The 15,544-nt window shown below is 43.8% G+C and overlaps 1 protein-coding gene across 1 annotated transcript in view; it reads right to left on the bottom strand.

The window, feature by feature from the left end:
- Positions 1–15,544, bottom strand: part of LOC138979382 (uncharacterized) — a 118,433-nt gene that overhangs the window by 712 nt on the left and 102,177 nt on the right. Inside the window, exons 6-15 of the mRNA XM_070352093.1 lie at positions 11,884–12,089; positions 8,623–8,682; positions 8,050–8,265; positions 7,507–7,647; positions 6,941–7,204; positions 4,578–6,174; positions 4,096–4,221; positions 3,286–3,345; positions 1,919–1,972; positions 1,635–1,696 (exon numbers count right to left, since the gene is read on the bottom strand). Coding sequence (XP_070208194.1) covers positions 1,635–1,696; positions 1,919–1,972; positions 3,286–3,345; positions 4,096–4,221; positions 4,578–6,174; positions 6,941–7,204; positions 7,507–7,647; positions 8,050–8,265; positions 8,623–8,682; positions 11,884–12,089 — 2,786 coding nt within the window. The remainder of the gene's footprint in view (positions 1–1,634; positions 1,697–1,918; positions 1,973–3,285; positions 3,346–4,095; positions 4,222–4,577; positions 6,175–6,940; positions 7,205–7,506; positions 7,648–8,049; positions 8,266–8,622; positions 8,683–11,883; positions 12,090–15,544) is intronic.

The raw sequence follows: 15,544 nt of genomic DNA on the forward strand, positions 1-15,544 counted from the left end.
TGATTTATGAGAAAAACTAACAAAACTAACTAACTAACACTAACTAACTAACTAACAAACGAACGGACAGCCGACCGATCGAACGAACTAACTAAATCACTAACCAACTAAAAAACCAAAAAAAGTACATAGAAAACAGCAAAGGAATCAAATAAAATACAAAAGAAAGCAGTATCTCAGCAAGTTCCGAACAAACATATTGACGTATTTATTTGTGGACAGTCAATCCAAACTAAACCTTGTCACAGTGTGGAAAGTTCATAATTTCTGTGAAGAGACGTGAACAAATGTCATTGCTAGCTTCATGATTCTGTGAAGAGACGTGAACAAATGTCATTTCTAGCTTCATAATTTCAGTGAAGAGACGTGAACAAATGTGATTGCTAGCTTCATGATTCTGTGAAGAGACGTGAACAAATGTGATTGCTAGCTTCATGATTCTGTGAAGAGACGTGAACAAATGTCATTGCTAGCTTCATGATTCTGTGAAGAGACGTGAACAAATGTGATTGATAGCTTCATGATTCTGTGAAGAGACGTGAACAAATGTGATTGCTAGCTTCATGATTCTGTGAAGAGACGTGAACAAATGTGATTGCTAGCTTCATGATTCTGTGAAGAAACGTGAACAAATGTGATTGATAGCTTCATGATTATGTGAAGAAACGTGAACAAATGTGATTGCTAGCTTCATGATTATGTGAAGAGACGTGAACAAAATTAATGTGATTGATAGCTTCATGATTCTGTGAAGAGACGTGAACAAATGTGATTGATAGCTTCATGATTCTGTGAAGAGACGTGAACAAATGTGATTGATAGCTTCATGATTCTGTGAAGAGACGTGAACAAATGTCATTGCTAGCTTCATGATTCTGTGAAGAAACGTGAACAAATGTCATTTCTAGCTTCATGATTCTGTGAAGAAACGTGAACAAATGTCATTTCTAGCTTCATGATTCTGTGAAGAAACGTGAACAAATGTCATTTCTAGCTTCATGATTCTGTGAAGAGACGTGAACAAATGTCATTGCTAGCTTCATGATTCTGTGCAGTCACGTAAACAATTGTCATTGCTAGCTTCATGATTCTGTGAAGAAACGTGAACAAATGTCATTTCTAGCTTCATGATTCTATGAAGAAACGTGAACAAATGTCATTGACAGCTTCATGATTCTGTGAAGCGGAAACGTGAACAAATGTCATTGACAGCTTCATGATTCTGATTGTTGCTATGAGTTCAACTGGAGCGATTGTCTTGTCCCAAGAAAAGCCTGGCAACATCTGTGTGTACACGCAAGCACAAGACCAAGTACGCATGGAAAAGATCCTGTAATCCATGTCAGTCAGAGTTCTATGGGCTACAGAAACACGAAAATACCCAGCATGCTTCCCCCGAAATATAGAGTGCTGTCCCTTCTGCGCCGAGCGGCTGCATTCCAGGGCTCTCTCATATTTCGTACCGTGTGTACGCCTTGTGGTGAGATATGTGCGCCTTGAGTCGCCTTGTGGTGAGAGATGTGCGCGATAGAAATTCTCGTATCATTATTAGTGACTGAGATTGTGTGCCGAATCGGTACTGTGTTTAACAAAACATTATTTATTCCCCTCCCCCGCCCCGCCCCAATATTTACCTGCGTTTGCAGAAGAGAAAACCTGACTGTCTTGTCGTTCACGTAAGAAACGTTCTCGGGGCCTGGAACAGACACAGCATGGCTTGGTGAGAAAGGAGACAAAGTCAGGTACACGTGGCACATACTTGCACCCGCACCCACAAGCTTGCGCATGAACACACACACACACACACACGCACGCACACACACACACACACACACAAACACATGCGCGCGCACGCACGCACGAATACACACATGCATTTTCTGTCTTTGTCTCTCTATCTTTTTTTGATCAAAATCACCTTTCAAGATTCCCTTTTTGGTCGTTGTCGTTTTTGTCTCAACTGTGACCTGGTCTGCAAATAAATTTGAAACAAACATTTTGACCTAAAGAAAGAACCAACACAACCAACAAGCAAACAATCCAACATACACAAACAATCCAACATACACAAACAATCCAACATACACAAACAATCCAACATACACAAACAATCCAACATACACAAACAATCCAACATACACAAACAATCCAACACACACAAACAATCCAACATACACAAACAATCCAACATACACAAACAATCCAACATACACAAACAATCCAACATACACAAACAATCCAACATACACAAACAATCCAACATACACAAACAATCCAACATACACAAACAATCCAACATACACAAACAATCCAACATACACAAACAATCCAACATACACAAACAATCCAACATACACAAACAATCCAACATACACAAACAATCCAACATACACAAACAATCCAACATACACAAACAATCCAACATACACAAACCGTGAACTAACAGATCAAATGAGTTATTTTCCTTGAAAAATACGTGTCTCAAAATTATTATCTCTCTCTCTCTCTCTCTCTCTCTCTCTCTCTCTCTCTCTCTCTCTCTCTCTCTCTCTCTCTCTCTCTCTCTCTCTCTCTCTCTCTCTCTCTCTCTCTCTCTCTCTCTCTCTATCTATAGCTATCTCTCTCTCTCTCTTTTAAACATAACACTCGCACGGTAGTGAAAGTATTATTGTTTACTACAAAGATCATGTTGACGATAACGAAGACGAGAAGAGACTGACGATGACAACTAAAATCCGTTGCTATAAATCATCTCGTTCTTCAACATCGAGGCAGGCACGTTTACAACGACATAGATGCGATTAAGACGCCGACAATGATGATCGATGGTGATGCTGATGATGTTGATGGCGAAAAATGATGATGATGATGATGATGATGATGATGATGATGATGATGATGATGATGATGATGATGATGATGATGATGATGATGATCAATGGTGATGCTGCTGTTGTTGATGGCGAAAAAGGACGATGATGACGATGATGATGATGACGACGACGACGATGATGATGATGATGATTACGACGACGAAGACGACGATGATGATGATGATCGATGGTGATGCTGCTGCTGATGATGGCGAAAAAGGATGATGATGATGATAACGATGATGATGACAATGATGATGACAATGATGATCGATGGTGATGCTGCTGCTGATGATGGCGAAAAAGGATGATGATGATAACCATGATGATGATGATGACGATGACTATGATGATCGATGGTGGTGATCGATGCTGCTGATGGCTAAACAGGAGAAGAACCTGGGAGCACTACCTGTCAAGGCAGTCAGCTGCAAGGCAGAACACTTGGATTGCACACGCATGGACTTGATTCCTGAAAACAATAATTACGCTTTTTTGTTTAAAGTCTGTGGTAACCCGAACTTGTCGACACTTGTTGTGTGCAAATGATCAGGTGGTCGGTGTTTTATTTAATTTAATTGAGATCACATTTTACAAGACACATGGTTTCTATTTCAGTTGTTACCGTTCACTTGGAGCGAATACTGATACCCCGCTCTGCCTGTCCGGACACACTGTTTTCATCCCGTCCGTCATTTTGTTTGTTTGTTTGCTTAACGCCCAGCCGACCACGAAGGGCCATATCAGGGCGGTGCTGCTTTGACATTTAACGTGCGCCACACACAAGACAGAAGTCGCAGCACAGGCTTCATGTCTCACCCAGTCACATTATTCTGACACCGGACCAACCAGTCCTAGCACTAACCCCATAATGCCAGGCGCCAGGCGGAGCAGCCACTAGATTGCCAATTTTAAAGTCTTAGGTATGACCCGGCCGGGGTTCGAACCCACGACCTCCCGACCACGGGGCGGACGCCTCACCACTAGGCCAACCGTGCCGGTCCCGTCCGTCATCCTGTCTCACTTGGTCTTCCTTGTCAAATCAAACCGACTGACGTCACGTTTAGTTCCAAGGAAAAACAATCAACAACTGGAAAACAAACAAACACAGACAAACTTGAAGCGAGTTTATCACTGACTGACTCGCTAAATAAAACTAATGTTAGAGTAAATATTTCAGACATGATGGGTGAATGCTCTAAATACTTCATGACTGGCATACCTGGGACAGGGGAGGGCGAAGTAAGGGCGGCGGTCGGATTACCGTAGGTGGTGAAGGGAAGAGCGGTTCTCCGTGGTGAGATCTTGGCAGGTGCAACAGACGGCTTTGCTCTCTCTCTTTCTGCATCTGAAGAGAGAGAGAGAGAGAGAGAGAGAGAGAGAGAGAGAGAGAGAGAGAGAGAGAGAGAGAGAGAGAGAGAGAGAGAGAGAGAGAGAGAGAGAGAGAGAGAGAGAGAGATTTTATTTAATGTTTTACGGTTTTGCTGATAATTGACGGATGTCTAGCCCTCCTTTCTCCCCCCCCCCCCCCCCCCCCCCCCCTTTACTCGCAAAGACACACAGGCACCACCACCAACATTTCCAACCCCAAAATAACACAAACACTTTTTTTTTATTTCAAAGCAACGGAAACTAACAAACAGACAAACAAACAAACAAACAACAAAAAGCCCTATGTCCATCAAAACACGAGACAAACATTACCCAGACTCCGAACCCTTCTCAAAATCGAGGGCGGGTAGACAGCAGAAGCAGCCGTCTTCATCACTCCTTTTCTCCCAGACGGCGATGTGACGTCAGACGCACCAAACGATGACGCGATAGAGAAACCAGACGTGGGTCTGACAGAGGCAATCTTACGCGACAGTGACAGACCGCCAGTCGATCTTCCGGCTGAAGCCGTTTCAGGTTGTGGAGGGGCGGGGGAGGAGGAGAAGAAGGAAACTGAGAAGAGAGAGGGGGAGGAGGAGGTGGGGGGTTGTGCTGGTCGGTTTCTCTCTGTACCACAACTCTCCGCAGCTTCCTTCTTCGGTCCACTGTTCTCTCTGTCCTTGCTTGTACCGCTGGTGCGTTTCGTGTTGTCACTGTTCTCCCCGTCCTTGCTTGTACCGCTGGTGCGTTTCGTGTTGTCACTGTTTTCCACGTTTGCTGGACTGTGTATGACTCGCTGTGGTGTTTGCTGCCCGCTAGGGTCAGGTTTCTTGTGGAGGCTTGGAGAACTAACACCAGGTCGCAGCGTGGACTGTGCCAAAGGGCTGATGCACACAGTCGGCTGTAGCCACTTGGACGAACACAGGCGGGAAAGGGCTGAGAAAGTCGACGATTTTCCAATCGGAGGATTCCTTGTAACTTCCTCTCCCGAAGCACCAGCTTTCATCGACGCCGTTTTTGTCGGTCTGGAAGTTTGGCGTTTAACGGCTGAGCATGGTCTCTCTTCTGACGTCACAGTCTGGCCGTGACGTATGCTAGAAGGTAGTGACGTAAGTGGATCTGACGTCAGCCTTACATCTTCGTCAGAGTCAAGCAACAGGTCCTTGCTTGAGTGTTGTTGTTGTTGCTGGCACGGTGTGTCTGTGGGAGAGAAAATGATGTCCCCTGTGCATTGGAGCGGAGACGCTCCAAACTTGTCCGAATTTTCAGACACCTGTGAAAATGCTTCTCTCTCTTCCTTCTTCTTTTCATCTGCCGTTTTTGAAGTAGACAGGCTACAGGCAATACCACAAGTATTCTTTAGATCCCGAGGACCGTTCGGATTTTCCTCAGCGTCTGGGCGACTGGTTTGGACGGCAACAGATAAGAAAGGGCCAGGGACACCTCCCACTGTAGGTGTGTCAGCTTCACAAGGTTTGTCGTGGCGAGAACTCGTTTCACTGAACTCTTTCCCTGCTTCGTCTTCAGATTCAAAGAGTGGAATAGCCGATGCCTTCCAGTTTTCCGAGTCGTGATTCGAGTTGAGAAGTGAGTCGTGATTCTGTATATTATGGTGGAACGATTTCGTGGCTTGTCTTGAAACTGGGGTGGTAAAATCTGATGTGCATTCCATAGGTGAGGATTTCTGTCTGCTTGGATCATTGGAAGTAACCTCTGAAGACGTCTTCTTGACTGTCGACGCGCCGTTCGCTGAGCCTCTCTCCTGTGTTGTTTGTTTGCTGCCGGATGAGGGTGTCATCACCTGGGTGTCTTGTTTGGAACGCGCTACGACTAGCGGCTGACCGGTTTGAGCAGGGTCGGTTTGGGCACAGCCATTAGGCTGACCGGTTTGAGCAGGGTCGGTTTGGGCACAGCCATTAACTGTCTGCACCTAGGGGGGAAATCATTGTAAGAAATTAAAAGAAAATGTTATTTACTGTCATGTTTTTTCGTGAAAGCGGAAGACGTTTAGCAAATGATCACGGATATTTTCTCCCTTTTTATCCCTGCATATACGCGTGTGTTTATTTGTGACTGCATGGATTTAAACGATGATTTTGCTTTTGTACTCCTGTTCTTTAATTTTTGTGTCTTAATATGCTTGTATTTTGGTTTTGTACATGTGTATAATAATGTCATTGTAAAGCGCTTGGAGCTTTTAGGTAAGCGCTCTATAAGTTTCCATTGTTATTATTATTATTTATCTTGTTCTGTCTCTGTCATCCCCCGCCTCCCTCTCCTGTTAGAAGAAATTCGGCACAGACTACATTTTATACAAATTCATCAACTCATATATCAACAGCTCTATAAATCTCCCATATTATTGTTATTGTACGAAACTTTGATTCTTCTTTCGGGGTCGGCCCGCTATTGCGCGGGTCCGCTATTGCGCGAGTCTGCTATTGCGGGAATTAGGGTTAGGGTTAGGGTTAGGGTTAGGGTTAGACCCGCGCAATAGCGGCCCCGCGCAATAGCGGCCCAGCCCCCTTCTTTCGTCCAAGTATGGACATATTTCCACCGATAAAATAAATGTACTAATACGGGTATTTATGTTTCCCCTCACCCATCTACCAACATACCTCCCTCCCCCCGCCCTCTCCGTGCATACTCCTACCCCTCTCCCCCACTCCCCCAACCTCCCTTAAACCATCACACACCTGTGCCGTCTGAGCCCACTGACTGAGCACAGATGCGACGAACGTCTGTGTCAAAGATGATGACGTCATCACGCGTTGCGTCTGACATCCGCTGTGCGTCACTTCCGTTACCGTCTGGGCTGCAGCCTGTGACGTCTCCACTGATATCTGCGTGCCGACACTGATGACGTCACGAGAGTCTGTTTGCGCTGACGCTGATGACGTCAAGAAGAAACTGACGTCAGTCTGAAGCTCCTTGCTGGACCGCTCGACGTTCAGAACAGCCTGGACAGCGTTACGTCAGTGGTGTAATTTCCCATGTTGTAAATAAATTTTTCAATTAATGAATTACTGTAAATATTTAATGATGTATCATTCATTGATATTTAATTCATTTTCCATGTGATTTTATAACCTCTTCAATAATGTTCACATCATTCTTCTACATATTATGTATACTTAAAATGCAATTTTCCCGCACAGTTTCACGATCAGTTGTGTTATTATTGTAATACTTTTGTTCCGTTCTTTGTTTTGGTTTTAATTCAATTTTACTGTATTGGATTCGTATATTTCATTGGTGTTACCTGAGCGTGTGCCAGTCGTTGTGTTGTGTCCTTGAGGCGAGTGTTGAGGTGCTGGGCCTCATCTTGCGCTCTGTGTAATCTCTCCTCCGTCTTCCTAACGTCGTCCTTCATAGCAGCTGACTCTATTTCCCATGTTCTCACCTGATTTGTTTAAATTTTCAAACAGAATGAGGCAGAGCGATGTTAAGATATCAAATAACCAAAGGGAAGTAATCGCTCTTAATGCATACGACATGTGTAATAGAGTAAGCGAGAGTTGTACGGAACCTTTTCTCCTGGCACCTGAGAGAATAACAAGCATTGAAATGAACAAGCGACTTTCATCCTCAAAAACAAATACACACATGAACGATTAAGCGTTCTAAATACATACGACATGTACAACAAGAATGAGGGAGATTTATGCGGGACCAGCCTCCTAGCACCCGAGAGGTTAACAAGCATTAGAAGGGACAAGCCACTTTCATCCTAATAACAAGAATGATCGCCTTTCTGTCTTTTCTGACCTCTCTTTGTTTCCCAACTGTTATCGTATGTCATCACCTTCTCCGCCCACTCTAGTTCAGTCTCTTTGGACGTTTCCCTCAGTTGTTCAGCATCTTGTGCGGCCTCGCGGTGTCTGGCTGCGAGGTCTTCACACTGCTGCTTGAGTTGGTCCACATGGTCTTCAACGCCGTGAAGTTGTTCTTCTTGTCGCGCGCTGTCATTCTGGAGTTGCTGAATAACAGTCTGAGCTGTCTTCAGGTTCTCTACTGTGGCCTGAGTGGACACGAGGAGATGTTGAAAATGAACAAAGTATCTGCGGTGGTACATGGATGTTGCTGGGTATAGTAGATATATCAGGAACATTGTTGTTGTTGTTGTTGTTGTTGTTGTTTGTTGTTTGTTTGTTGTTTGTTGTTGTTGTTTGTTTGTTGTTGTTTGTTGTTGTTGTTGTTGTGTATCAGTGTGTGGGTGTGCGTATCAGTGTGTGTGTGTGTGTGTGTGTGTGTGTGTGTGTGTGTGTGTGTGTATGTGTGTGTGTATGTGTGTGTGTGTATGTGTGTGTGTGTGTGTAAGTAAGATTCATGCTCAGTACAGTCAGTGCGTTTACCATCAACCCCAACATGCACTCACCTGCAGGTTTTCTTGGCAGGCGTCAAGTTCACGTTGTGCAGAAGATTTCTCCATCTCTAGCTGAAACCAGTCAAAGTTTATTTTGAAATAAAATATTCATGAAACAAGAAGGGCAAAGCCCATACGACTCACATGCTTTACACATTTTTCCTACCAAAATATATGTGACCTTGACCCAAGGTCAAGGTCATCCAAGGTCATGCAACACAAAGCTGTTAATTCAAGACATAGGAAGTACAATGGTGCTTATTGGCTCTTTCTACCATGAGATATGGTCACTTTTAGTGGTTCACTACCTTATTTTGGTCACATTTCATAAGGGTCAAAGTGACCTTGACCTTGATCATATGTGACCAAATGTGTCTCATGATGAAAGCATAACATGTGCCCCACATAATTTTTAAGTTTGAAACAGTTATCTTCCATAGTTCAGGGTCAAGGTCACTTCAAAATATGTATACAATCCAACTTTGAAGAGCTCCTGTGACCTTGACCTTGAAGCAAGGTAAACCAAACTGGTATCAAAAGATGGGGCTTACTTTGCCCTATATATCATATATAGGTGAGGTATTGAATCTCAAAAACTTCAGAGAAAATGGGAAAAATATGAAAAATAGCTGTTTTTTAGGCAACATTTATGGCCCCTGCGACCTTGACCTTGAAGCAAGGTCAAGATGCTATGTATGTTTTTTGGGGCCTTGTCATCAAACACCATCTTGCCAAATTTGGTACTGATAGACTGAATAGTGTCCAAGAAATATCCAACGTTAAAGTTTTCCGGACGGACGGACGGACGTCCGGACGGACGGACGGACGGACGGACGGACGGACGGACGACTCGGGTGAGTACATAGACTCACTTTTGCTTCGCATGTGAGTCAAAAACGACTTCTTTCAGATCTGAAATGGAGTTCTTGTGATAATAAAATACGCAGGTACTAGCAATGACAACGTTTTAATGCGTCTGTCTGCCTGTCTCTTTGTCTATCTATGTGTCTGCTCGCCTGTCTCTTTGACTATCTATGTGTCTGCTCGCCTGTCTCTTTGTCTATCTATGTGTCTGCTCGCCTGTCTCTTTGTCTATCTATGTGTCTGCTCGCCTGTCTCTTTGTCTATCTATGTGTCTGCTCGCCTGTCTCTTTGTCTATCTATGTGTCTGCTCGCCTGTCTCTTTGACTATCTATGTGTCTGCTCGCCTGTCTCTTTGACTATCTATGTGTCTGCTCGCCTGTCTCTTTGTCTATCTATGTGTCTGCTCGCCTGTCTCTTTGTCTATCTATGTGTCTGCTCGCCTGTCTCTTTGTCTATCTATGTGTCTGCTCGCCTGTCTCTTTGTCTATCTATGCGTCTGTCTGCCTGTCTCTTTGTCTATCTATGTGTCTGCTCGCCTGTCTCTTTGTCTATCTATGCGTCTATCTGCCTGTCTCTTTGTCTATCTATGTGTCTGCTCGCCTGTCTCTTTGTCTATCTATGTGTCTGCTCGCCTGTCTCTTTGTCTATCTATGTGTCTGCTCGCCTGTCTCTTTGTCTTTCTATGTGTCTGCTCGCCTGTCTAATATGTCTGTCTGTTTATTGATCCGTCCGTCCGTGAGTCTATCTTTCTGTACTTCCGTCCGTCCGTGAGTCTATCTTTCTGTACTTCCGTCCGTCCGTGAGTCTATCTTTCTGTACTTCCGTCCGTCCGTGAGTCTATCTTTCTGTACTTCCGTCCGTCCGTGAGTCTATCTTTCTGTACTTCCGTCCGTCCGTGAGTCTATCTTTCTGTACTTCCGTCCGTCCGTGAGTCTATCTTTCTGTACTTCTGTCCGTCTTCATGTTCGCCTATCTCAAATCAGAAGGGGCAGGACAACGAGCGGGTAGGTGGACTAAACGATGTGACGATGACACAAACTTCGTTGCCAAATGCGTGCAGCAACATCTGTAAGTAGGAATGGCTCAGGATATGCATACTATCCCCCCACCCCCATCCCAAAGGGCCAATAGCAAAAATCAGTGTCTAAGCGCTTGGAGCTAATCATGAAACTTAAACTGTTGAAAAGCTATTTATCATCATAGACCTTTCTTTCTTTATTTGGTGTTTAACGTCGTTTTCAACCACGAAGGGTTATATCGCGACGTGGAAAGGGGGGAGATGGGATAGGGGAAAGGGGGAGATGGGATAGAGCCACTTGTTAATTGTTTCTTGTTCACAAAAGCACTAATCAAACAAGAAGGGCAAAGCCCATACGACTCACATGCTTTACACATTTTTCCTACCAAAATACATGTGACCTTGACCCAAGGTCAAGGTCATCCAAGGTCATGCAACACAAAGCTGTTAATTCAAGACATAGGAAGTACAATGGTGCTTATTGGCTCTTTCTACCATGAGATATGGTCACTTTTAGTGGTTCACTACCTTATTTTGGTCACATTTCATAAGGGTCAAAGTGACCTTGACCTTGATCATATGTGACCAAATGTGTCTCATGATGAAAGCATAACATGTGCCCCACATAATTTTTAAGTTTGAAACAGTTATCTTCCATAGTTCAGGGTCAAGGTCACTTCAAAATATGTATACAATCCAACTTTGAAGAGCTCCTGTGACCTTGACCTTGAAGCAAGGTAAACCAAACTGGTATCAAAAGATGGGGCTTACTTTGCCCTATATATCATATATAGGTGAGGTATTCAATCTCAAAAACTTCAGAGAAAATGGGAAAAATGTGAAAAATAGCTGTTTTTTTAGGCAACATTTATGGCCCCTGCGACCTTGACCTTGAAGCAAGGTCAAGATGCTATGTATGTTTTTTGGGGCCTTGTCATCATACACCATCTTGCCAAATTTGGTACTGATAGACTGAATAGTGTCCAAGAAATATCCAACGTTAAAGTTTTCCGGACGTCCGGACGGACGGACGGACGGACGACTCGGGTGAGTACATAGACTCACTTTTGCTTCGCATGTGAGTCAAAAATTGCTCCAGGGGCTTGCAACGTAGTACAATATATGACCTTACTGGGAGAATGCAAGTTTCCAGTACAAAGGACTAAACATTTCTTACATACTGCTTGACTAAAATCTTTACAAACATGGACTATATTCTATACAAGAACCACTTAACAAGGGTAAAAGGAGAAACATAATCCGTTAGTCGCCTCTTACGACATGCTGGGTAGCATCGGGTAAATTCTTTCTCGTCCCAACCAATATGGGACTCCCCCTAACCCGTGGGGGGTATCATAGACCTTGAAGGCCGACGATGTTAGTGACCTCACCATGCTGATCTTGACCGCCAGGCTGCTGACCTCGTCCTTCAGCCGCTGGACCTCTGCCACGTCACCGTTACCATGACGACACGCCGCCCTGGCCTCCACCACCTGTGACCTCAGTGATGACGTCTCGTGACGTAGCTGGTTGATGACGCACTGCTGGTGTTTGTTGATGCTCACTAGGGAACGGTTCAGCTTGACCGCTTCTTCCACTGCCAACACAACAGCCCCGCCCGACTTAACAACACAACAGTCCCGCCCGACTTAACAACAAAATGAACGCTTATGTCTAATGTGTATGCAGACTTCATGGCATTTAACTATTATTCCAGATGAAAACAACCAAACAAACAATAAATAATAAAAATACCAACCAACAAACAAAGAAAACTCTTTGAGGAGGTTTCAACAGTAGACAGAGCCACACCATAGAGTACACTGTGATTAAAATCAGCAGCAGTCCATAGATAAAAAAAAATTAAAAAAATAAATAAAAAGATTAAAAGTAAAATAAAAAATCAATTACTCCGAGTAAGTTTCATGCATTCGCGGCGAGGGTCATACTAAACGAATCACTGCCAGTAAAACAATTGGAACAAATACCAAACTTTGAATTAACAGCCGAAATATCGTGCAGCTTCGAGATAGGATGAAGTGTCTGTATTATTCAAGTGTGGGACAGTATCTTGAAGGGAATATGACATCTCTAAGTCTTTATATTGATAAACACATTTTTTACTTCAGTGATATGATGTATTTGAGACGAACAAAACGACGAAAAGTCGATACACACAACGCCACGTGTCACGAGGAATGTTTGCCAAGTTTGTAATCAACTTGAAATGAATCTCATTCCACAGACCGAGTCACGCAAACTGATGTGTTACCCTTGGTATACGGTTCAGGACTACCGTCGTGGATATGAAATAGATACGCTCTGTTAACCGTCGACGTAACATAAAAATAGAACGACAAAGAAGTACGGGCTGATGAAGGATTGTCTGATGGAATCAATACGGGGACATAAACAAACTAAAAACTAACTGGTATAATTATATTGATAATGCATGATATGAGGTGACCATTTTGTTATATTTTCGCTATTGGAACATTACCAACGGAACCATTCTTGTTTCAAGTCATACTTCTTTTAATGATGAACGTTACCCTGGTCAGTTCAATTTCTATGAGCTAGCTGATCGACACTGAAGTCTGATTGAACTATCAAGTCAATACCGATCAATGGGTCTTAACGCCAGACTACAGCCTCAAGTTTAAAGGCACAGGCCGTCCCGCGACAACAGTTCTGCTCGCTTCCTCAGATCGGTTCAGTCGTATACATGGAATAAGATCAGGGGCGGATCCAGGGGGGGGAGGGGGTCCGGGGTTTCTGCCCCCCCCCCTCCAGCCTACAAAGAACAAGAAGGGCAAAGCCCATACGACTCACATGCTTGACCTTGACCTTTACATGACCTTGACCTTCAGGGTCAAGGTCAAATAACTAAACATAGCAATGACATCATACACTAAGAACTGCTTTACACATTTTTCCTACCAAAATACATTGGTCAAGGTCATCCAAGGTCATGCAACACAAAGCTGTTAATTCAAGACATAGGAAGTACAATGGTGCTTATTGGCTCTTTCTACCATGAGATATGGTCACTTTTAGTGGTTCACTACCTTATTTTGGTCACATTTCATAAGGGTCAAAGTGACCTTGACCTTGATCATTTGTGACCAAATGTGTCTCATGATGAAAGCATAACATGTGCCCCACATAATTTTTAAGTTTGAAACAGTTATCTTCCATAGTTCAGGGTCAAGGTCACTTCAAAATATGTATACAATCCAATACAATACAATCCTGTGACCTTGACCTTGAAGCAAGGTAAACCAAACTGGTATCAAAAGATGGGGCTTACTTTGCCCTATATATCATATATAGGTGAGGTATTCAATCTCAAAAACGTCAGAGAAAATGTGAAAAATGTGAAAAATAGCAGGAACATTGTGTGTCATGAACTGATGTCTTCACAGCCAGGCCAGGTCTGTGACGGCGAGCCGAGTCGTTAAATTTAACGTCCCACAAAGCAACGGTCAGCTAAAGATGACGATTTGATTCGACACATCCCTTCACCCCACCCACTCACCCACCCGCCTCAAAGAAAAAAAATGAAATTTACGATTAAAGGGGGGAAAAACCACCAGGATGTATAAATATGATTACGATGAATGTAGTCACGGGCACAGTCAAACTGTCTTCTGTTGCGTGCACGTTGGCGAATATGCGGCTTTGCAGTAAGCAGGACTTGTAATGTTGGAACACATTCTAACATTTTGCATTTTAGTTCTCTATTCTAACAGCCAAGTCTGCGCTCATGAAGTTCCGGTATTTATCACAGTTTCAGGTTATTAGCGACAGGAGTGACGTGTTCGATGAACGCAAAACCTTATCTGTGTGTCCCGTGTTGAGACTACATTTTGTTTGTTCGTTCATGGGCTGAAACTCCCACGGCTTTTACGTGTATGACCGTTTTTACCCCGCCATTTAGGCAGCCATACGCCGCTTTCGGAGGAAGCATGCTGGGTATTTTCGTGTTTCTATAACCCACCGAACTCTGACATGGATTACAGGATCTTTTTCGTGCGCACTTGGTCTTGTGCTTGCGTGTACACACGGGGGTGTTCGGACACCGAGGAGAGTCTGCACACAAAGTTGACTCTAAGAAATGAATTTCTCGCCGAACGTGGGGACGAACTCAAGCTGACAGCGGCCAACTGGATACAAATCCAGCGCGCTACCGACTGAGCTACATCCCCGTCCGAGACTGTACATGAAAGGGTTCACAACATGTCAACGTGGGGAATCTGGAAAATACTAAAAGAAATACACCATGACTAATATTGTAGTACTTGTATTATTACCGGTACTTATTACTTTTGTTTGTGTAAGTTTGCAATGGTTATTCTTTTGGTTGTCTCCATTTTTACGTCGTAGTTTTAGCTGGGACAGTTCTCTCCCCCCCCCACCCCCTCCCTTCTCTTTCTCTCTCCTGGTCGCTCTCTCTTTCTATCTCACTCCCTCCCTTTCCCTCTCTCTGTCTTTCACCCCTCCCTCTCTCTCTCACTGCTTGTTGCCTCCTTCACGCTTTCTTTGGTGACCCAACCCGGACATATCTCGCTCATTAACCCAGCAACTATGTCCAGCATGCTTCTTTACGCCTATATTTCCTGATTCTAAAAAAGGAAACATTTTCAGAAGTCAACTACATCATTCTGCTGAAGCAACAGCAAGCTCCTACACCCGGTATAAAGCCCTATTAGGACGGCGGAGAAGAAAAGCACAGTAAAACCTATCTTCTAAGACCAGCCAATTTCAGACCTCCAAAATGTTAACACCGTACTTTTTCACATGTTCTCTTCATAACCTCTCTAATGGTACCTCTATTTTAAGACTCCCTCCTTGTGAAGACCTGATTTCTCAGATTTGTTGAGGTCTTAAGGAGGGTTCCACTGCAGCATTGTACGGAGGTGATGTTGTGGCTCTGTGGCGCCGCCAGTCTTATGATTGATAGATTGGTGTTGTGGGGCTATAGGCCAAGCTCAGCGCTCTTCGATCTATTGTCAGAGAAGAAAAAAAGAGAAAGAAAGAAGTGTTGGCGCG

The sequence above is a fragment of the Littorina saxatilis genome, linkage group LG11 (assembly GCF_037325665.1).
Source record: "Littorina saxatilis isolate snail1 linkage group LG11, US_GU_Lsax_2.0, whole genome shotgun sequence".
Taxonomy (NCBI): Eukaryota; Metazoa; Mollusca; class Gastropoda; order Littorinimorpha; family Littorinidae; genus Littorina; species Littorina saxatilis.